We start from the raw sequence: 23851 nt of genomic DNA, 5'->3' as shown, positions 1-23851 counted from the left end.
TAAGCTCTCAGGATCAGGATCCTCTTCAGTACCAACATGTCTTTAATGCGTGTTATTGTCAATTTACCAAAATACAAAATATTTTTACTGCCCCTTATTGTAAAAGCTCTACAGAATCTGCAGGCGCGATATAAATATAATTACAAGGCGGGTGGCGATGCGCTTATTCTGATCCCAACACCTGTCTTGGTTACTTAGACCCTTCAGCGGCAGAGAAGGCGTTAATATTGTACCTATGCATAGCGCTGCTGCTCCGCAGATAGTATAATCGTAGAAATGCGTGGCGGTCCATAAATAATTCACGTAGATTAGCAATCAATCTGTCTAATACCAACCCCCCATCACTGATAAACGCACTCACCTCCGACACATTTATAATCATTATTTTATTATCTGTTACATTTTTTTTTTGCCCCCTCCAACATGGGGCTGAAATGTTGACAGTGGTAATAAAACAGCAGATTGGATTATCTCATTAGTGTCTGTCTACACAAGTGCAATTTCCTGCTGTTTCCTCCATATCTCCGTGTTCTGCAGAGCGAAGCCATTAGGTTCTTCTCCGCCGTGGAGTTCAGACACTCCCTTAATTAAATCTATACCGAACATGGGACTTCCTATTAAATCTGCAGCCAGAAGCCAGCAAATTAGGCTTTACTGCCCGTCAGTAACTATATGGAGGAATGGGCCAGGCTGGATAAGCCAAGATGCCGCAAGGGCTTTGGAAATAGAAGCACCAGACGCCAACCTTGCACGGCAGCAGGGATCATTTATATAGGGGTATGCCAGGTATGCGCAATGCTTGGTCCATATGCTCTTTTGTTGCCCATAGCTCTTATTTACAATGTATCTTACATATATCAAATAATAATAATACACATATCCAAGAACCTAGGTGAGAACTAAAATTTGTTTATATAAAGATATATATATATATATAAAATAATATAAAATTATATTATATATATATATCTATATATATATGGTATATATATATATGTGTATATATATATAGATATATACATATATGTATATACATAAATATATATATATATATATGCACTAGATAGATAGATAGATAGATAGATAGATAGATAGATAGATAGATAGATAGATAGATAGATAGATAGACAGATATAGTATTGCTTTTTACTTGACAAAGGGAAGTTTATACTATAGAAAGTGTGTCCTTAAAATGGAATGTTAGTCCAATAAAAAAGGTATTATTTTATATTGCAATACATACATATATATATATATATATATATATATATATACATGCATAAATACTGAATAATTCTCACATCATTAGAAAAAACTAGCCAGCAAACTCTAGAACCTTTTTTCCACTTGATCTATACATTTAGCCCAGAATTCTGTCATGCGTCTGCTTTCTAATCCCTTTCTTTAACTCTTTCCGCGTTACATGCTTTGCATTGTTATCATATATGGGCTCGTTGGAGAGTCTTTTACTAGAATAGGATTAATCTCAAATAGTTGAGTAATATCCAATCTGAGAGCGGCACAGAATAAGATAAGGGTGTAGCTTCCATTCTCCAGACTATTACAGTGTATACGTCGGGATATTTGCGGGTGACGGCAGGTCGCCGGGTGGCACTGAGTCATAAAGATTTTAGGTTCCCGACGCGGATTTGAAAGTTTGGGTTTGCTGAGGTTATTGGAAGCGTGGCTTCACAGCCTGTTACAGGCCTTTAGATCAGAGGAAGGTTTAAAATAATTCTCTCAAAATAACTGCACCTTTTTAAACAGATTGCGCGTTCCTGAATTTGGAGAAATGCCATCCTAAAAGTGTCGGTTTCTGCCAATAACTCCAACTGTTCTTCTTTGTACCGAAATTACTGATTTAATTTATCACTGCGTCGTAGGAATGGCTTCAGCTGTCATCTTATTCTCTATTTTCTTGCGTTACAGAATGCAAATCAATAAGCGATCTTGTAAGACGTAAGGTTTCCTTTACTCTGTCCCCCAAAGGTTTTTTGATCTATACATTCTGCTAGCCAAATTGCTCTTGATCTAAAAGATTTTTGTGTCTCCAAGCCATCGGCACACCGGTGGAAAGAGGTCGGAGGGGGTCATACATGAGCCTGTTAGGGTTAAGGGTCTAAGGAGTTCTCCAAGCGACTAGCAAAAGAAATCAGGAGATCCACATCCCGGCAAGTAATGTTTGAGACGTGCCTTTGCTGGCCTGCAAATACTAGAGCAGCTTGCCTTACTCAGCTGTGCAAAGAGATGACAGTTGTGTATTCTGTTAATGGTAATTGTGTTGCGGTTAGAATTGGATTCGTACATCCGTACATGTACGGGCTCACAATGCATTGTTTTTAATCGGTTTAAGGACAACCCATTGTCCTTAAGGGGTTAAAGCCCCAATAAGGATGGATTAACTGGTCACTTTTTTGGGGGTATTTCTACCATGGATGGGTTTTGTGCCCTTGCTGGAAGGAAATATAGTTTCCGATAGACTTGCCAGTGGCTGTCACCATTAATACGAGCATTACAGCAGCCTTTATTGATCAGTCGCCGATATCCAATGTGTCATTAGCGGCTCCTGTAAGAAGACGGTGGCCTTTAAAGCGCCCACCCCCCACCTAATTATATCTACGTCGGGGTCTTTATATGAAAAGCTCGACTGAAAACCATCTGAAACTGCCTTGAGTCGTAGTTTTTTTTTAATGAGTGTATTGATCTTTAGGGCAGTTTTAGAAGGTTGCTGTGTCTTGACCATTGAGACATCCTTTTCGCAGAATTCCCATAGCAATGCAATCCGCATGTTTAAAAAGCCTGCAGTATGAAGCGGGATGGGAAAAAAACCCCCACGTATAAAGCCCTGACTATTAGGGAAATCAGTGTTGCCATCCCAGTGTGTTAATGGGTTTTATCTGGTCCATCCCACATAAACGTGATGAGACGCTAAAGCCTGGATCTCGGCTCATAGAGACAATAAAATACGATATATCTAATGTAACCACGTGAAGAATGCAAGCGATTGTGTTACAGGGTAGATCTGTTGGCAGCTAATGCCCCGGGTGGGGTCTGAACCTCGGTACAGTATCATCTAATACAGAGCTAGTGAGACACCAAGTGGGCAATGTTACGCATGTCAGGAAAGTGGCTTATTCACTAAATCAAGTGACATTCTATAATGATTCTCAGCCCACGTGCCTGTTGGTGATCATAAAAATGCCCCCACTTTGGAACTTTGCCAAAAGCGTCTTTATAATTGATACGCATAGTGTGACCAGAGATGCCTTTTGTTGACTGGCAGCGTTCCTCACTACCTGTTCCCAGATCCCACGGGGTCTTTGGGTGTAATTCAGTTTCAATTACATAAAAAAAAAAAAGAATTGCTTCTGAAATGAAACAAATGATTGTTTATTTGTTATTGCTTTAATAGATTTGTTTTCAAATAGACCTTGTTGAAAGTTTATATACACTGATAGAAATATTATACTGGAGCGGAACGTTAAAAATAACATGGAAATAGCCTGAAAATACCCCAAAATAAATGGAATTATATAAAACCTGCTATAAATTCTATTCCTTTAAATTCTATGGAGCTTTCTTTCTCAGTTTTACATACCGGTGTATATATATATATATATATATATATATATATATATATATATAATAAAAATATATTATATAATCCTAATATGCCTGTGGAAGCAGGGGGAGCCAGCGTGGAGGAGTAATCCGTGATAGCGGATAATCTATTTCTGGCGCACATATCACGCCTTTCGGTACTAGCTGTTAATCAGAAGCTCCGTTCTTTTCACATCTGTGACGATGCGAGGAGAGGAACAAACCTAAATTTCAGAGTTAAGTACGTAATATAAGAACGACTCTAATTTCAGATTAGATTTGTAAAATAATATGGCAATGCCATATGCCGACGACACTCAGATCTGCCTATCATCTCCTTAATCTCTCCCTAAGTATTTCCCACCTCAACTTCTGCAACATCCTATCGGCCAGCACTCCAGTTTTAGGGTTTGACCTTTGAACCCGTCCCCTCTATAGGTCCAAGACATACGTTTAATTCTATCTGATTTAATTAAAGAGTCTCTCCATGGGATTGAGTGAAACCCGTCGCTGTCTGAGGCGTTTGGCCTCCAACAAGTGGGCTGTAAAGACCCTCATAATATTTTTTATTATTATTCGCATTATTGGGTTGTAATCATATTTAATGGTTTTACATATGATTTTTACTCAGACTATAAATATTGTAACAATCCTGTCAATAAAAGGTTAAAACCACATATTGCCACTACATATTTTTCTTGTTACTGTAGGCCATGGAATAGTCTATGTGGTGGCTGAAAGTGTTTTTTTTTCTTTTTAATACATAATTATTTATGGAGTGGTGGGTTTGTGTAGATTTAAAATAGTATAAATGTCAGAAGAGATTATTATGGTAATACCACCCCTACAAAAAAAAACAACTAATTAAACACTATTTCACACCCCTGTACTTGTAATGGTTTAATCTCTCATTAGTCCCGCCTTTTTTTTCTTGAATGGCATCGATGTCTACCAATTAACAGTTACAACAACCACAGTAGGCAAGAGGGTGGACGTTACCAAGGCCATTGGGCGGATCATCACTTGCTTGGTGATTGACAGCTGGCCTTGGCCATCCACGACACCGCTTCTACCTTCGTGCCTTGAGCCCTTGGAGTTGTGACTGACAAGCCGTTTCCACCAACCACATACGTCTCTTTAACAATGAAGGCGGGGCCAAGTTTCTTGGCAGCCAACCGCATTTTGCGGTGTAGAAGGCAGCGGGTGGGACGTCGTGTCAGTTTTGGGGGGCGCCAGCCGTTTACTTTTAACGGTTTTGAATCCACGAAAAATAATAACCGAAGCGGAGAAACGGGGTTCGCGTAACCCGGAGCAGTACGGAGCGGCAGCGGACAGCTTGTGGAGAGGCCTCAGCGCCTGCGGGTCATCCTATACTCGGGGTTTGTTGTTGTTTTTGTGACAGTGAGTGAGAGGGACCTGGGCCCAGCTTTCAGATAGGCCGTAACGGTACATATAGCGTTTAATGCACCCCTAAACTGCCCTGCCAGGGGGCACACACACCTCTACTGTCCTGCCAGGGTGCACATACACACCTCTACTGTCCTGCCAGGGTGCACATACACACCTCTACTGTCCTGCCAGGGTGCACATACACACCTCTACTGTCCTGCCAGAGGGCACACACACACCTCTACTGCCCTGCCAGAGGGCACACACACCTCTAGTGCCCTGTCAGGGTACACACACACCCTCTAGTGCCCTGTCAGGGGACACACACCTCTACTGCCCTGTCAGGGGACACACACCTCTACTGCCCTGTCAGGGGGCACACACCTCTACTGCCCTGTCAGGGGGCACACACCTCTACTGCCCTGTCAGGGGGCACACACCTCTACTGCCCTGTCAGGGGGCACACGCCTCTACTGCCCTGTTAGGGTGCACACACACCTCTGCTGCCCTGTCAGGGGGCACACACACACCCCTCTGCTGCCCTGTCAGGGGGCACACACACCCCTCTACTGCCCTGTTATATAGCCTACCTGCTGTACACAGTACAGCTCTTTACTGTACATTATACTGTACATATATAGCCTTTTTTTACTGTACATTATACTGTACTGTACACAATAATTACTTTTTTTCTATACATGGCTTATAGCCCTCATAGTGTACGTTGTGTGAGACATTTCATATAGACCTGGTATTGTACTTTTATATATACATATATTGACACAGTGGATACCGTCATGTGGGTTATATTATTATCGCAGAGTGGTTAGGGGGTGATAGGCTCAGCATATAGTTACTGGGGCGCAGCTTGTTGTTTAGTCACTTATCTGTTTCCCCAGGTTTCCGTGTCATATGCTGCATATCCCCAAGTGAACCCAACATGCAGGGGGCCAGATGGCCGTGACAGGAGGCATGTGTCCCCGGACTGCCGCTACCACTGGGCCTTGCTGAGAGCCCGGTCTAGTGGGCCCGGAGGGAGGAATTGGTGGGAAGACCCAGGACGGGAGGCAGTGTCCTCTTCATCTCAGTGACCAGAAACCAGCTCACGAGGATCCCCTTGTAGGGTGCCGCAATGGTGGAGAAGCAGCGCTGTCCCCTGCAAAGGGACAGTGTGTACCGATGGTTCTCTGAGCTCACTTCCTCCCAGAGGATTGAGTTCCTGTGTGGCCTTTTGGACCTGTGTATCCCACTGGAGTTGCGCTTCCTTGGCTCTTGTCTGGAAGACCTGGCCCGGAAAGACTATCACTCTCTGCGGGATTCTGAGATCAAGGCCAACAACCCCGCTGACCTTGCCAGTCTCACCAACCTGACAGATGAGATGGTGCGGAGTAAGCTCCTGGTATCGCTGGCGCTCCTGGCCTCTGACAATCGGGAGGCTGCGGGTGTCCTGTGTCGCACCCTTACTCACATTGACTCCATCATCAACAATTATGGACTTCAACTCAATGACGGCCGCACTGGAGATGAGTTTCTGCTGCTCTTCACCATGGCCACCAACCACCCAGCCTTCAGCTTCCACCAGAAGCAGCTGCTGCGGAAAGAGCTCGCTCACATCCAGGGCAGGCACAGCGCCGCTGGGGCAACCCATACCAGCACAGCCAGCGTATCGACGGCCACCACTACCACGGTTACCAGCAGCAAGGTGACTGCCGGCTGCACTAAAGTAAGCTGCCAGCGCTAGACCTATGTCATTCTTTCAAAAAATCTAAATCTTGGCTCTTTTACTCGTATAGCTTAAAGATGTGACAACCGTCTTACAGAACCTTGTATGACCTGAGCGTTGTCCATGACATCATAGGATGAATTAATCTGCGTATAGTTTACCAGCACTTTCTTAGCTGTTTTGCTCTTTTCTACAATAGGCAAGCTGCAGAAGGTCGGTCCTTCTTTACATAATACTTACCCGAGGCTAAGGATGGTTTGTTTATAAAACCTATGGTGATGTCAGATCGCGCTTCGTTTATTTAGGGTGTAGATGTTAGCCGATACGGGAATCTAGATTTTAAATGTCGTGTTTTTTTTTCATGTTATGGAACATTATTTTGTGCTTAAACTTACAATATTTACTTTTTCTTGTTGATTTGGCCCACAGTATGTGTTCCTATTACTGTGGCAGGGAAATATTAACCTGTGTCAAACTCCATAAGGTCAAAGTACATGTTACGATGGGCAATATTTGGAGCATGGCTGTGCTGCCCACATGACACACACAGCAGGGCATTCAATTCATTTTGGCAGTTGGGCTCAGCCAACTAAACTGCCAAGCAGACCACACAACTCATGCAGGTACTCGGAGTGTGCTTTCTTGGCTGATTTACCATCTAGTTACTGTAGATCTGACAATGTCTAACGTCACTCATGTTTGTAAGGAATTAACCGTTTTGCCTTTGTTTGCCACAGGGTACTGTAAGGGTGGAGAATCCCACTGCCAGCGTGGGGAACAGTTTAGCGAATGCACTACACACATCAGCACATTCCACAGAAGAATCGTTACCTAAGCGGCCTTCCGGAAAGCACTCCAAAGGTGAGCGTGCGTTATATCGTTACTAATCCCGCGTCGTACCCACAAATACAGCCCCTTAAATGATCAGCGTTACATAAATTGCCGTTTAGAATGCTCGAGGACTTGTTTTCTATATGCAAAGAAGAAAGTGTTTGTATGCGCCTGTTATCTTCCTGTTATCAGTATATTATTATATGAGCGGTTTTTACCGGGTGTTGCTCACACGTCAGATTAACAGACATGCTATTGAGCGTTTATTTTCTTTATTCACTGTACGGAGCTGTGAATTCCTTGCTCTTGCGCGGCCGTTGGGATTACACGGCATTAGGAGTTCAGTTATCTGATCTGGACTCTGGTGTGTTCTCATCAGATAAAATCTTCAAGCCAAGGCATGCTGTACCAGCAGCTGCTGCGCGTATCCTCTGCTCTTTTATACCGGCTGCATGGACACCCCGTGAGTGCCTCAGAGTGTAAAAGCTCGGCAAACAGCTTTTATGCAGAAAAAAATAAATAAAATGTATGTAATTTGCTAACGAGCAGTATTCGGAATGCAATTATTTTCTCTGCTTAGCCTTTTAGGCCGAAAATACAACAAAAATATTTATAAAGCCTTCTGTTTATTTATAAATGTTTCATATCACTGTAACAAGCAAATAATTAATGTAGGATAAGACTATGAATCACCTTTATAACATAACGGCAAAAGATGCGGCATTGTAGCATGGACTCTTAGGCCTTGGGGGGTATTTTCATAGTAATTGTGAACGTTTCTTTATATGTTTAAAAATGTATAGTTATGTGTGATTTCCGGCAGCATCGTTTATAAACTAAATGAAGTTTTGGCTGCACATTTCACGAATGTATGTATAATGGCCGTACCTGCTGAGTAAAGCTAACAAGGTCTTATCTTGTTAAAAGAATTAATTTGAACCTTGATTTTCCAGAAATTAAAAAAGATGTGTAGCTCGGCTGCTGAAAAGGGAATACTAAGCTCTGCCTTGTGTTATTATTACGCACGACGCATGTGAACCTGACATGTTCCAACAGCGTTTTGGTTCAGTACAGGTGGTGTTGTGTATACTCAGGAATGCAAAGTCCTGGAAATGTTCACCTTGAAGCAGTTTGTCCTTTGGCACAAACTATAATAACACCGTCTTTAAAGTACGGGTAAAGAAAAATGTTTTAAGATAAGCATACAAGCGCTCCGATATTCTGCCAGCTCCTAGAATTGGAACAGAACACCTGGGTTAAAACTGAGCTACCAGAACTGCATATATATATATATACATACACACATATATATGTACATACACACACACACTCGTCATTACATCACTTCATTTAACACCTTCAGTGTCTTTGCTTAATGTAAATCCATACAATTGTTTGGTTTCTTTAAGATTGATCTTTTAAAGCAGGGACACTTCTTCATTTTACTATACAAGGTAATGGAGCAAAGTGCCAGAATGCGCTCCGACGTCTGGTGGAAAATGCTTATTTTTCTATGTTTTAAATGTGGCTTCCTTTTGATGAGTTTCAGTTATTTGTCCCCGATTAAGCTGAATGCGCGTTTGTGGAATTACAGCTTTGTTTTTACTGACCGGGGAATACAGTATAACTGTAACATAAACAGGAAACGAAGAATGGAGACACAGCACATGGTATTTTTGTAAGCGCTCCCTGTGTCGTAAACATTTTTTAATATTAATCCCCATTGCAGTGGTCCTTTATACACACATGGCTTACAAAGCGTCCTTTGTTCCTTAAGAATACATCTTAAATGAAGAATGGTTATTTGAAATACTGCTACATCATGAAGCATTAAATAGAGTAGTGTCTGTTATTAAATGCACTGTATACCCTGCCATGGATGGTATGTTACTATATGATACTTGGGTTCCATCTCTGTTGACAATGTGGAGGGTAAAAAGTCCCCATCATTGGACCGTCAGCAGCGGTTACCTGCTGGCCAAGCTGCCCTAATACTCTATTCGCTTTGGGGTCCACTGGGAGCTCAGATTTCTGTTATTCACCAGAATCCATTAATGGATGATGTGACCAAGTGAGTTAAAGCTTTAAACATTTGTTTGCTCTTTCACGTTAGTCTTTTTCATTCATCGTTCCTTTGGATTGAACAGTAATGTTTTATAGATCCCCCCTAACCAATTTCACATCTGTGTTATGTGATGTTGGTTAGGCCCATTGCCTACATATGTAACTGCTGCAGATATAGGCGCCTGTGGGCTCCCCGCTCAGGTAATGGGATTGTCCTATCTCTGTGGCTGTGGCACAATCAGCATGGGCATTTCTCTCAGGTGGCCTGATAGCTGGTGCGGTGCCATGGCAAGCTGGGCTCACTCCTCTTTTATGCATAGAGTGTTAGTGTGTGAGTGAGCGTGGCACTGCTTAAATTACTCAGGGTGCCTAATGAATTGCAAAAAAAAAAAAAAAAAATGACCTTTTAGCTATCATTGGCTAAAATCCAAATCCTCATCATTAAACGACTTGATAAAGGTTTGTAGGTTTATCCCTCATTTCCCCGTTGGAACATCAAGTCTCCAGACCTAGACGGTGCATACGAAATGGTCACATGTTCTCGAGGGCCTCAAACAGCTGAATAATAACATCTGCTTTTCACATCGTCCTCCCCTCTTTCTCCAGTAAATGTATGAATCATGACTGTACTTGGTAGAGACGTGGGGTTTTTTCGCAGTTGTACTCCAGTTCATGGAAACGATGTGAAGCCGCAGCGAGGTTCTCTTTGATCAGCCGTAGCGGACGTCGAGCTTTTTCCCAGTTGTGTATACTCTGCGGGGTGGCTTTTGCGCATGTGCTTCTTTGCGATTAAGTTCATGTGCTTCTTTGCGATTAAGTTAACTTCATTCGTGACATTGCTGTTTTTTAATCCTTAAGGTTCTGTGGGAAATGTATCTAAATGATTTAGATGCATGGAAACTTTTAAATGCAATCGTTGCTTCTTATGCAAGGTAATAGAACCCTTTTGTCATTTCTTGCAGGCTCCTGGAATATCTAATTGGTTATTTTTTTTCCTGTTTAGCCTGTTTATACTTTTTTAAGTATATGGCGTCCTTTACATGTCCTTTTAGCACCTCTGCGCCAAATGAAATGATCATTATGAGAATGGTGAGGAAAAGCTCAGTAGAGCCCATAGACTCTGAGCGGGTGATATCATCGAATATTACCTTAGGCTGGAGGTGTGGGAACTTGGCTCTTATCACTTAAGCAAATTAGAAAGACGTTTACTGCTTTGGCATGAGAGGGGTTAACAGCCCTTCCTTGGAATATTGAAATCACAGGCCTCGAGGAGCTTGGGAAATGACTTTTTAATTCAAGACAGATCTCCGCGCTGGCCAGATGTAAACACTAAGCAGAATAATCCTGTATGAGCACCAGATAGATCATGAAGCTTCTCTTAGAAGAGTATAAATTCTATTCTTAAACTGCGGGAGAAACATAAAAAGAGCCGTAGTCCTTAATGCATAATTAACTAAACGGCCCCCAAGAATTGCTATCTGGGCTATAAGCAGTGCTGTATCCTTCAGCAGGTGCCTGTACTGAAGCTGCAGCATCTAGGATCTCCCCTGGACTGCCCAGATAAATAATTCCGTTATCTCTAGACGAGGTTTTAGAGGTTTTCATAAATCTACTTTTGTTTTCTCAAGCTTGATGATACTATAGGAAAAAACCGCAGGACAGTGTGCTGGTTTACGTGTATAAATGTTGTATAATCATCATCCGATTAAGTAACCGTTGTCTTGGCTTTGCAGTGAATGTTGAGAAAATCGAAGTGAAAGTATTACCGCACAAGAAGAAGGAGAAGAATTCAGACTGCTGTTTTGAGGTGTGTACGTTTGTCTATAGTAGATGGTGGGGTTGTGATAGTAAATGCTCGGCGCTGCCGGCGTGTTGTCTGCTTCCGTGGCAGATCGCATCATGTAGTAGAAAGGACAGCATTGGGAGCTATGAACAAGAAGACCGCACTTTAATAGATGAGGATAAAGATGAAAAATGGTGTTTAAAGGGTTAATGCGTGCCCTTTAACAACTTGCTTGTAGAGTTTGACCCGGTCCTTCAGTTTTACGGCCTAGCACAGAAAGGGAGAGATTACATTTATATGCTGGACATGGGCCAGCCAGCATTGGCTTCTCTCCACAGCAGATCCCAGCTATACGACGTAGCGGCGCTGGTGTCTGCACCACGGTCTTTTAATATGGTTTCGTAAACGCGTTAAACCACGGAGTGCCACGTTACAGAGAGGATGCGGTTTCTTTCACCAAAACGACTGAAAGCATAGAGCATATTACAACCATCGCTCCCATTCTGTAGCACGTGGGGAGAGGCTCAGCTATTCACCATGTCTCTGGTCCAAACGTGTACAGTTTTTTTTTCTGTACAATAAGTATAAAAAAAGTAGCTGCGCCAATCATGACCACAATAGAGCATTGCTAATAATCGGTGGATGTAAGTGAAGTCTGGTTGTCAGCGTGACAGACAGTTGGAATATGATGATGTCACTGCACTCGTGCTGACAGCACCGCTTCCCACTCTGATGCGGCAGCATTACAGGAGCTTTATAAGGGCCATCAGCAGTGCTTGCCGGGAGAATCGTTATAGCACGATGAACACTCGCATGTATTGTTTTACATTTAATGAGACCTTTGTACTTTTCGCAGCGATCCCATTTATCTCACTTTATTATTGATGCAATATGTAGACAGCCCAGTAATTGAGTTTTGGGATGCAGCGTAGCCATTAGGTAGCTGTTCATCGTCAGTCAGGAAAGTGCCTGAAATGGAATCTGCATGTTTTTCTTTATTTTTATTTCACCCAAAAATTGTTCTAGTATTAAAGAAAGTAACGCGAGCACTCCCCCAAAGGTTTCATTCTGGGATCTTGGTATCTCAGGTATTATCCGCAGCTAATATTCAGAGATTGTGAAAAAGTTGCAAACTATATCCTTTTTTAAAAAAAACATTTTTTATTTATTATTATAGGTTTTGTGGTCTGATTCCTCTGTATCGTTGGTAACCAAATCCACTACAGAAATCCTGGAACTCATTTCTAAGGTAAGAAAAGAACCCTTAAAAGAGCCGCGTATTGAGAATTGGAAACACTTTTCTTTGTAGAAATGCTGTTACAGCCAGGGCGAGGTTCTTACAAATAGCCTCGTGAATTGCTTTGCATTTTGGGCGGTGGGGGGCTACTGATCTTGATTTTAATTATCCGATGCATGTCTTTTAGCTTTCCCATGTGTTCCCAGAAGAGAACCTGGAGAAATGCATTCCTTATGGCATTAGGATGGACTCCTATTCCATGGATCGGAATCACGCAGACCTTGAGTTCGATCTTCGGTACGCACTTCCCTGTATGAAATAAAAGCTAAAAATATAGCCGGCTTCCGTTGGTGTGTGTGTACAGGCCCTGTATTCAGCTGTCCGTGCCCAAACTGCCTTCCTATGGTATTTTATGAATGACTGTAGACTGCGGGGCTCTGGTTACATCTCTTGTTTTGATTTAAAAGTGTATTTGATATTTTACAATTTATTCCCTTAATCTAAAAACTTCTTGGACTTTCATCTGCAAAAGGTGCTGTAAAAAGGATTGGCTAGTTAATAAAACACGTAACATTTAAGCGGAAAATTAATTTATTAAGCTTCTAAACATTGTTTTCATATATTTTGCAACGTTTTGCCCTTTTAATATAAATATATTTTTATTTCTACAGGTATTTGGTATCTTTGCCTTCCCATGTGCTGAAAAGCGACCTGATCAAGAAATTTTTTAGTAATTCACCCAGCCCCCAACAACACCAGAGCTTAAGTGAGTCCACAAACCTTTTAATTTCTGTTCTGTTAACAATGCGATGCTGTGTATTCTTAATGTATACATATTTCTTCTCCCAAATAAAGATCCTAACAGTACTTCCCATCTTAAAGTCAGCAATCCAGTGGGCCCATCCGTACGGTAAGTCATCATTCTCTATAACACTTATAATATGGGTGAAAGTTCCTATAAGTGCTTTGTGTAAGAGAGCAAGCAAGCGCTCGTGTGCTGATTTATACCTATCGGTAGACTTTTAATTTCCCCTCCAGCGATGATAAATATGCCTGAATGATGTGAAACGTATGTTTACCTAGTTGCATCCAGGGCAGGCGCTTGGTTTTGGCCTTGTGCGTAACTTAATTGCATTTCTTGTTCTCTTCTTGTTCTCTTCGTGTTCTTTTCAGACCAATATGTGGTGTCGCCAGTATCCAGTCTTCCCAGTGCAGCAGCGCATCGCACCACAGCTCCGTGACCCTGTCCCCCTGTTCACATTCTGGAAGCTCGAGCTCCGCTACGGTAGTGTATCGCCCCCCTACTGAATCCACTCCCAACGTGCCAAGTCCGCAAACTCAAGAACAACAGGAAATCCTGGAGTGGCTCAGGAAATTGCGTCTTCACAAATACTATGCCGTCTTCAGTCAACTTTCCATGAAAAAAGTAAGGAGCGAGGCCTCCCGCGCATGTTTGTGGCTCTGCAGGACACTTTCTGTGGATTCAGGATTTCCACAAGTAGCCGAGTTACAGTTTAGAGAGGTTTTGGTGAGATATTTAGTCTATAGATTTAGATTATGTTGACTTTTCCAATATGTTAAAGGATTTTTTTGTTAAAACATGCAGTGCGGATGAATGCAACATATTCAGTAGCTGGCTGGTATTTTGGGATGGAATTACCTCCTATGAATGTTAAATATGGGCACCATGATTATAGTATCCTGCTTTATTTATATTATAACCTCAACTCAATCAAAAGCTTTTCGTTGTAATATATATATATATTTATTGGAGATTGTTTCTGTTGCATACTGATGCATTTGCATGCAAAACTGTGCATTGGAGTCCATGAAAGATGGAGATCACTATCCATCACATAAAAACTGACTTGGAAGAGTCTTTCCTCTGTGAACATCCAATACACAAAGCAAGCGAGCAGTGTTCATAAATGCCTCTTTTCATAAAAACATATTACTGTTTCAACATGGAATTGTTTTTCTCTTTTTTTTTTTTTTTCTTTTCTTTTTGGTAACTAACCAAAGTTACTGAGTATATGTGTGTATATATATGTGTGTGTGTGTGTGTGTGTGTGTGTATATATATATATATATATATATATATATATATATATATATATATATATATATATATATATATATATATATATATATATATATATATATATATATATATATATATATATATATATATATATATATATATATATATATATATATATATATATATATATATACAGCTCAGAACTCGTGGTCATATTCCGATGTCTTTCGGTTCTGTGTAACAGTCTTTGGATAAAGGAGATGTAATTATGTTACTGCTCCCTTGTGGAAACTGTAGGGATTTCCCTTCTTTTTCTTGCGTAATTTTAGAAATTAGATAATGGAAAGTTGTTTAGAACTTTCACTTGAAGTAGTCCATCATTTAGACGGATACCGCCTCCCACTGGAAGGACTTATCTCCCTTTTAGTATGTTAAAATGTGAAAAAATGTTCATGTATTTTTCTTTATTATTGTGTATTTTTGCTGTTATACGGTGTGTTTGTTTTCTTCCCTTTCTAGTTTTTGAGTCTCACTGAGGAAGATTTGAATAAATTTGAATCGCTAACCATGGGAGCAAAGAAGAAGCTGAAAACACAGCTGGAGTTAGAGAAGTAAATGCGATCATTTACTACTGGTTTTGTGACTCATAATAAAAAAATAAAAAACATTAACCTTTAATTTGCTGCATACGATTCCAAGGAAAAAAAATAACTGGCTAATTAGAATAGGATGGCCGTTTAAAATGTTTGTTTGGTGCTTTATAACTGTGATTAACAGAAAAGGCATAGTGAGACTAGTGTTTTTTGTACCGTAATGGTTAATATGTATGCGTTTGGACATGCTTAATTTCACCAAATGTGACCTTTTTATGTCAGCCGAGCCCCGCTAGGCGAGTTGCGGTCTTTTGGCAGTGTCGGGCATAAGGATGGCCTTGTGTTTATAGAGCACGGCTATTTTTAGAGGCTCGTTACCCACCCATGCTTTCACTGAGTCAGGCTCTTTTCAGTCTTACAACATGACATCATATCCTGATTTCTCTGAAAGCCGCCTCATCCTGCACTTTGTTTTGCCTAGAATTTGTGTTTATTGTGGTTCCAGAATAAGGTAGTGATCAGGAGCTTTTGTAATGGATCTGTGGGAGGAGCGTTGTGTCGCTATTCTCCCGCTCTACAATCGTTTAGCTTAAAAAAGTTCCTAAAGTTTATTTTTTTTGTGTAATATATTTCCTTATTTAATTTTCCTTGTTTTGTGTGCATCAGGGAGAAGTCTGAGAAGCGGTGCCTCAATCCAGCCCCGTGTACTACTTTTAACAGCAGCGGGGTGGCGAGGGTTCCCCCTACTAGCCACGTGGGGCCTGTGCAGAATGTTCTTTGTAGCCACTCCACAGGTAACATATTTGCATGACATGATTAGGATTCAATGTAATGTAGTGGCATCTGGCATGCTCCAATTTAGTTTTTTTGCAACAAATTAATTATTTTAAAGAAAATGTTGAAACCGGTCCAGTTTATATTGTTATATACTTCAGCGACACTGGATCTCTCAACTACCTACGTAAGAGTGGATAGTGGGAGATGCAATTTTAATGTGCCACAAAACAAGCGTAACATGCAAGTTTAAATTAGAACTGTGTGGATCTGCAAAAGGAATAACGTATCAGGTTAGAGCAGAAATTCATGCCCTCTCTCGTAACTTTGTATTACATGTCATAGAAGCTCTAAACAAGGAATCCAAATGCTGTTCTGGACCGAAGGAGCTGGTCTGGTGTATCTCCTGACTGTTGATTAGCATCCAGTTGTTTTTTCCTCCAGCGCTTGCAATTGTTTTTTCTGTGTAGAGCTGTCTGTGGATGTAGAGCCACCAACTCACCAGATGCCTCAAGAGGGCAGTTCATCTTCAGAATACTCCAGTTCTCCCTCGAGCCCCATGGGTCTCCAGACGCGCGAGGAAAGCTCAGATAGTTCGGAGGAAATGGACAGACGTAAGGACGTTTTTATTGATATTGTTTTTTATAACCAGATGCGTGATCCTAAACAGCCCGGTGAACCCTTGTATCATTTATTTATCATGTAGGTCTTGGAAGGCCTTTGGACTGTGGAGAGAAAGAGAAGTCTGTCTTATTGGTCAATCACTTCACTTCAAATTCCATTCGTCCGACAGCTCAGGTTTTGCCGGTTCAGAATGACACAGTATCCGGCCCTTCTGGTCATCACCCTCTGCCGCTTCCAATGATTTCAGGAACCCCCATTCATCTTATGAACACAATCCACAAATCAGAGAGGGGAAACTCAGAGCTAAAGCTGCACCAGTCGTCTTCACACTCTCTTCTGGCTTCAGAAGAAAGAAGCAAAGGTTCATCTGGACCCAGAGGCAGCATTAAAATAGAAAAGAGTTTTGCGAACATGATTGTGGATGTCAAACCCTCACCGGGTCCGTTGCAACCGGGCCATGTTCTTTCCATAATGCCTGATGGCAGCACAATGCAGCAGACTATTGGCTTTAGTGTCCGAGGCAAAGTTGGAAACTCAACCTCCGGAGAAAGGATGATCAAGCAGACCCAGCAGCCATCATTAATGGCGGAAAGCAGTGCCCCCATCACCCTGGCGTCCGCTCCGGTCTTCCATGTTTCGCGCGCACCAGTGAAACTTCTTGTATCCTCTGCTGATGCTTCCGTGGTTGGCCAAGCTGCATGCTCCAGTGTCTCTCCTGCAATATTAAATCCCCGAAATGTTCTTTATACAGCCAATACCAAAGTTGCCTTTTCTGCTATGAGCGGCATGCCGGTAACCCAAATGCCAGGCAACTTCTGTGCAAATAGCACAGCGTCTTCAAGCAGCCATGCCTCGCCTGTGTTTGCCAGCGGGGCCAATATCTCAAGCTGCCCAGCCCCCAGCTCGAGCCCTGCAATAACGTCAGTGTCCGATAGCAGTTATTATAGTGGCGCCGGAAATACACCTTCAGTAAATATCCAGGTAGCCGGCCAGACACCTGCCCACCATCACTTTCACCAGCCCCAGCAGCAAACAGGTTGCACAGTGTGCAGCTCTTGTGGCTGCAGCGGAAACTGCGGCTCAGCTGGCATGGCTGTCAACTATGGCAATTACTTCCAGCATCCCTTTTCGGCACCCTCGATGTTCCCTTTCCCCCTTCTGCCGTTCAGTCCTGTGTGCAATAATGGCTACATCAACACCCAGCAATACAGCAACAGCGCTACCTTCCCTGTAGTCCACGCTCCCTACAACAATAGCCTGAATCCAGATTCCATGCTTTCGGGGCAGCCCAGCTTTGCCTTACCCACCATGCAGAACTTTATCCCGGGCACGGCAGGGGTGTACCATCCTCAGGGAATGATGGGATCCATGAACGGCACAGCTCACAAAAAGAACGCAAACCTTTCGTGTTACAACTGCGGGGCCAGCGGCCACCGAGCTCAGGACTGTAAGCAGCCGTCGATGGATTTTAATCAGCCAGGTAAATGATCGTTAAACCGAGTGCTAAATATATATTCTGGGCTAATTCCACGCTGTTAACAAGTGGTTTCTTGTCCAAACAATACGAGAACTTAATCTTAGTCTGTATAATGTGTAATGAGTGATTCTCAATACACTCTGCAAGGACCAGCAATGGTCTGGGTTCTATAAATTAGTGTAGTAATAATATCGTAGGGCAATAAGAAAACCACTGTATTATATGCTCCTTGCTGGCTGTTTTACAAGGATGTTAATGATTACCTCCATGATCTATTGTGGCAAAAGGGGTCTTTAATTGTGCATTTCCCGTGTTCTTTCTTCAGGTACCTTCCGTCTTAAGATTGCTCCTCCATCAGATGGCCTGGACTCGGCGGAATGAACCCTACGCTTGGCGTTAAAAGCGTGATGCGTCCTCACTCGTAGCTTTGATGAGGTCCGTCGTGCCTAAAGGTGCTTTACTTTTACCCAGACTGGAGTGAAACATCTTCAGAGACTGTATTTCTTGCCAAATTCTTCTCCTAGAATATCATTTTATTTTTTAAAGGTTTCGTGAAGAACCCGGGCTGAGTCAGCCTTTTGCGCTTTTTTTTTTAAATGTAAAACCTGAGATGAGAAGATTTTCCAGACGAAGAGTTGACATTGATATTTTTTATTTTGTGACGGGCAGCTATCGTACAATGTCAAAAGTAATGTCTCAAACCTCCTCCAAGTGAGGGAAACTGTCCTGAGAAACGTTTGCTTAATGAAATGCGTTGAACGCATATTGTGCTACATAAAATAATAATTCTTCAGGAAGTAATCACTGGGATTTCTTTTTTGTATTTTTTTTTCTTTTTTGACGATTGCACTAGGGAAGAAAGTATATCTATTTTTTTTTCCTGGAAACTCAGATGTTCCCAGGATATAAAATTACTTTAAACCGTTAACAGTTTAAAAAAAAAAATTTGTTTAGAATTTTTATATAGTTTATATCAATAGGTTCGAGTGACCTAAAAAAAAAAAAACTACAAATTTGAACTTTCCGCTGGACCTATACATTTTAGTACTTAAACTTTGAGGATATTTGCACTTTATTGCTTTTTTTAATGGAACTACATTACAGATTGGGAATATTCCAGGTTCGATTTACATACAGAATGGAGTTTCTGTGGGGTAAGGCTACACGAGAAGAGGCTGCTAGCGTTATCACAAGCATGGAAAGTTCCTGCGTTTGAGTTTCTCTCCAAAGGGCTCCGGGCTTTTTTTTTTTTTTTTTTTTTTTTTACACCCCCAAGAACTACAACTGGAGGCTGTCTCTTTAAATGACTGCATTACAAGGTGATCATTCTAACGCTTCTATTCTACGGAAATGTTCCCTAAGAAACAGTATTATTTCATCAGTGTGCTCACGGTTTTTATATTTTTGCTCTCAGAACAAATTCATAGTTATCGGCAGGATTCACGGTTTGATTTTTCTAGGACTTAAATACGACATACTTGAGGAACCATTTTTAAAAGTATTATGGAGGCTTCGGTAGGCTCCAGATAACCCGACCCAGGCACTGTAAGCAACGCGGATAAGCACCAAACCCTCGATCGCATCGCAGGACCTAAAGAAGTCGGACTCTAGGCCTTTTCTTCCATGTAACCAAAGAAATGTACACGTTAAGGTTGTCCTGGAAAGCACAATTTGTGTTGGTTGAACGTTGTATGGTTTTAACTCCCTTGCTTCAAATTGGCGTGGTGCGGAAATTAGATATTCAAAAAAAAAAAATAAGTAGCTTTTTCAGTGCCGGAAGAAGTGATGGTTGGTCATCTTTTTAATTGTTAGTTTCTATGCAAAGAAGATTTTACATGGATGCTCAACTTCAATCATTGTCCATGAGAAATTCTCATTTCAACTCCTCAAAGTGGTTTCTGAGCTGGTTTGCTGCCCTCTTATTATTCAATCCCATAGGCGGCTCTTGAGAGATTTGCGAAGAAGCCCTGAGCTGCACAAAACACATGTCTCTCGGTCATCGCTACATGCTGTAAAGCAGCCAGGTATCGGACTATAACTCCTGTTAATGCCTCAAGGCTGTCTTGTGAAGTTGGCGGCTTCCATGAGTGTGTTCAAGACGTGGCGTTGCTTTACATGACCCAAGTCCCCAAATTTTGGATACTGCCTCGTTTTCTCCATCATTGCGGGTTAGGGATGTTGACTGGTATAGAGATTGTGCGTAATCATTTCTATGGCGGCATCAGAGACCTTACGCGAGCGAGCGTGATGACACTACGCCTTAACACGTTTTAGCAGACCCTTGCCCCCTTGTCCAACGTTGTCAACGGAATCTCTATTTCTACATTTTTAAGTGTTTACTGTTTTTCTTAAGCTCTTCAATGGCCTGAAGGTGTGCTGAAAGCCAAACTTTTTGTTTTGTATTTTTTATTCTACAGTAAATATTCTTAAACTTGAACTGTATTTAATTACATAGGAGTACTATTATATACCTATTTAATTATTTTTATTTTTTAACAAACTTCCTTGTTTATATGTTTAGTAACCAGTTTATAAAATCTAAAGAACGACATGTAAAAGAAAAAAAAAAAATGATGACTCGAATAGGAGCAAAAAAATTGTACTGGTTACAAGTGGCTTGTGTTTAAAAAAAAAAAACAAACAAACATAAAAAACGAACAAAAAAAAAAACAAGTTCAATTCCTTGCTGTCTAAAAAGATATGTTTTAAGTATACGAATGGTGCCGATTGTAGGGAGAGGGATGTTCCCCTCAACTTTGTCATACCTATATTGGCAAAGAGGTCTGCTTTATTGTCGCAGAGTCCGGTGATATTTCTGGTAAAAAAAAAAACAAATTAAAAAAATGACAGTGTTAGCACCTGGTTTTCTTGCACCGGATGAGGCTTTCTTTTTTAGACGCTCCGGTTTGTGGATGCTCCGGGACCCACGCTGTTCATGTTGTCGTCTTTACTAAGGCTCACCGTCATCTCAATAGGCAGGTGCTTTCATTTGAATATTCTGGCTGAAACATCTTAAAAGCAGCGGTTGGGAAGAATGAAACGCTGCTTACATGAGATGACACAAAACGTATAATACCCTAAAAAGACCACAAATGAGTAAATCATCATCTCTTTATTTTTTAATCATATGGGCTACGCATACGTCTTCTCCGTACTGCCCCAAAATGGATCTTGTTGGACGCTATTTCTCCGGCAATAAACAAGGACTTTGGTTCATTTTTCTCCTTATTTTTCATTCTAGTCAGTCTTTTTTTAGTGAAGAAGCCAGAAGGCCTCTTAATTCTTCTCCAAGCGATTTCTGTTTCACGTCAAGAGCGAACCACGTCTCCTCTCCTGCGCGTATAATCGCTTCCCTACTTTGAGCCATTTGACTTAAAGCAAGTTAATTCTACTACAGTGTTAAAAAAAGCGTGCATGTGACTTTATATACGTTCGCTCTGTACATATTTCATAATCTGCTAATTTGACTTTGAATTGTAAATGTCAAGTATTCTGTTTATTGGATTCTTTGTTTTATTATACTTTGTTAAAAAAGTTAAAGTGTAAATTTTTAGAACGACGTTTTTATCGAAGTAAATTTAATGTACTGAAGATAAAATATTGTTTATTAAAAAAAAAACAATAAATACATAACTGACGGTTTTTGCACATGTATTTTGTATCCGTGACGTGTTTTTTTAGTAGTATTTCATAAGCCCTGAGGCCATACTTTCCTGGCGACAAGACGCTGTAGAGTTGAGTTTATGAACGAGGGGCTTGTGGAAGGGCTCATCATGTGATCCTGATCGTGTGTCCTATTTGACTCATACTTTAATTGATCATGCTGAGGATCGACTCCCGTAACACTACTGAGCTAAGAGTTGGGGCAATGACAATTATCCTTGTTTCACTTTTGTAGCCAAATGCCCAAGTCATATCTGCATGTAACTCGTTGTGAGTGTGATTGTTTGCCTTGTGATTCGGGACCGAAATTAGTTTTTTTTTCTTTTATCGTTTGTTGAGGACACCTGAAGACCGAGTAGGTAAGTTGCAAAGTATTTCCATGCATAACGTACCTTTGTTTTTAGGTGACCACATATTACGGCGTCTATACCGGTGAGCTGTGTTTAATGTATAGTGTGATGCTTCTGTGCCCGTCCATTAGAGCAAGGGGGGTTTTATCTTTTAAGAGACCACGGTGCCTAAGAGACGACTTTTCAAGCAGCTCGATTCCTCTCTTCTCAAAAGACTGAAACACCTTGATTGATTAAGGTACGTAACAAAGAAAGGTGGCCAAAAAAGGTATGTTTTATATTGATGAAAGCTGCTTAAATCTTATTATATATATATATATATATATATATATATATATATATGTGTGTGTGTGATGGGGGGGGTGTTATTTGGTTAATTCTGTTCTGGAGTTTGCAAAACCCATTTTCATGTCGATGATGCATACCGGTGAGATTCTGATGCCGTGGATCGGTACAGCAGCCTAGATCTTAATTCAATGTATCGTGTTCCTGTTCAAACATTTGTTACGGCGACTTACATCATACAGAACATCAATAACCTCACCAGCAATAAGATCTGCTTTGTACCCATTGTACAGCGCTACGGAATTTGATGGCGCTATATAAAACCATAAATAATAATTATTATTAATCAGGCTCCTGAATGCTTAGATCCCCAAAAATTCCAAACCGCATAATATTTGAATTGGAAAAATAATATGCAAATTATATGTATAAAAAAAAGCTTTATTTTTACAGGGAAAAAAATAAACGTTAAAAAGGACAAAACAAAAGGCAAACAACTTATGATGAATTAACAAAATATTATTGAACAAAGCGGTAACCTCGAGAGAGAGAGAGAGAGAGAGAGAGAGAGAGACGCACATTTTGAAACAATGCGCTCGAAACGATTATGGATTTAAAAGATTTCAAATAAAATAAAAACAAAAAGTAAAACAAAAACGCCAAAATACGTGCAAAACATTAACGTAAGTAAATTAAAATGCTCTTTATGCAGAATGTTGAAATGCAGTAAAATATTGCTTTTTCCTTATTTACTTCTAAGTCACTCTAAATAGCAATCAGAAATGATTTTGCGTTCTTAAACATTTAAAGATATATTATTCCCTTATACTATGCAAGTTTAATACACGCGTTTATTTTACTACGGGGCTATATGCTTAAACGTTACAGCTTTATGGTTTTTGGGTTTTGGGGTTTTTTTTTTTTGTCCAAAATGGCTTCGTTAGCAGTATTTAAAAACTATTGATTATATAACACAGAATTCTTGCTATTAATCCACTCGACGCAGGGTTAGAGGATATTATTCTATCTAATTACGATACAAAGTGATGCAGGTTGGTAGCACCTTGGAGAAGGACGCAGACTTGTTAACCCTTCAGTGTTTCCCAATTACAGAATCTTCAACATAAATTATTATATAACCATATTTCAATATGCCATAAGCAAAAAATAACCAATATATAGCATGTCTCGCTATAATTCACAAATTCTATATTGCCCCTGATTATTTTTTCCCCACTCTTATATTTGTTATTGTGGGAGGATGCCGATACAGGAGGCTCATGTTTTTTTCTTTTTTTAATTTTATTTGAGACTATTACAGGAGGGGTGGGGGGATAGCATTTCTTGGCGCGTTATAAAACCCCTTAGACGTGGCAGCTCATAACGAAAAAAGTCTTGGTCGAGCTCTTACTGTTGG

General features: G+C 40.8%; 1 protein-coding gene across 1 annotated transcript; it reads left to right on the top strand.

The window, feature by feature from the left end:
- Positions 1 to 4593: 4593 nt before the first annotated feature.
- Positions 4594 to 19066, top strand: ZCCHC14 (zinc finger CCHC-type containing 14). The gene is made up of 14 exons (XM_053448285.1): positions 4594 to 4979; positions 5889 to 6712; positions 7450 to 7573; positions 11341 to 11414; positions 12568 to 12639; positions 12815 to 12924; positions 13299 to 13393; positions 13483 to 13537; positions 13801 to 14053; positions 15188 to 15279; positions 15928 to 16055; positions 16506 to 16649; positions 16742 to 18139; positions 18462 to 19066. Exons 2-14 carry the CDS (start codon positions 6122 to 6124, stop codon positions 18515 to 18517), a joined length of 3192 nt encoding a protein of 1063 aa, XP_053304260.1. The 5' UTR covers positions 4594 to 4979; positions 5889 to 6121; the 3' UTR covers positions 18518 to 19066.
- The last annotated feature ends 4785 nt before the right edge of the window (positions 19067 to 23851 follow it).

The sequence above is a fragment of the Spea bombifrons genome, chromosome 10, assembly GCF_027358695.1.
Source record: "Spea bombifrons isolate aSpeBom1 chromosome 10, aSpeBom1.2.pri, whole genome shotgun sequence".
Lineage (NCBI taxonomy): Eukaryota > Metazoa > Chordata > Amphibia > Anura > Pelobatidae > Spea > Spea bombifrons.
This window is presented reverse-complemented; position numbering and strand designations above follow the sequence as displayed.

What these genes read in the sequence shown, in the direction of transcription:
- ZCCHC14 (XM_053448285.1), top strand. Translation starts at nt 6,122, where the DNA reads ATGGTGGAGAAGCAGCGCTGTCCCCTGCAAAGGGACAGTGTGTACCGA. An exon ending in TTCCGGAAAGCACTCCAAAG is followed by an intron (nt 7,574 to 11,340) that starts GTGAGCGTGCGT and finishes TTGGCTTTGCAG; the next exon opens with TGAATGTTGAGAAAATCGAA. An exon ending in TCCTGGAACTCATTTCTAAG is followed by an intron (nt 12,640 to 12,814) that starts GTAAGAAAAGAA and finishes CATGTCTTTTAG; the next exon opens with CTTTCCCATGTGTTCCCAGA.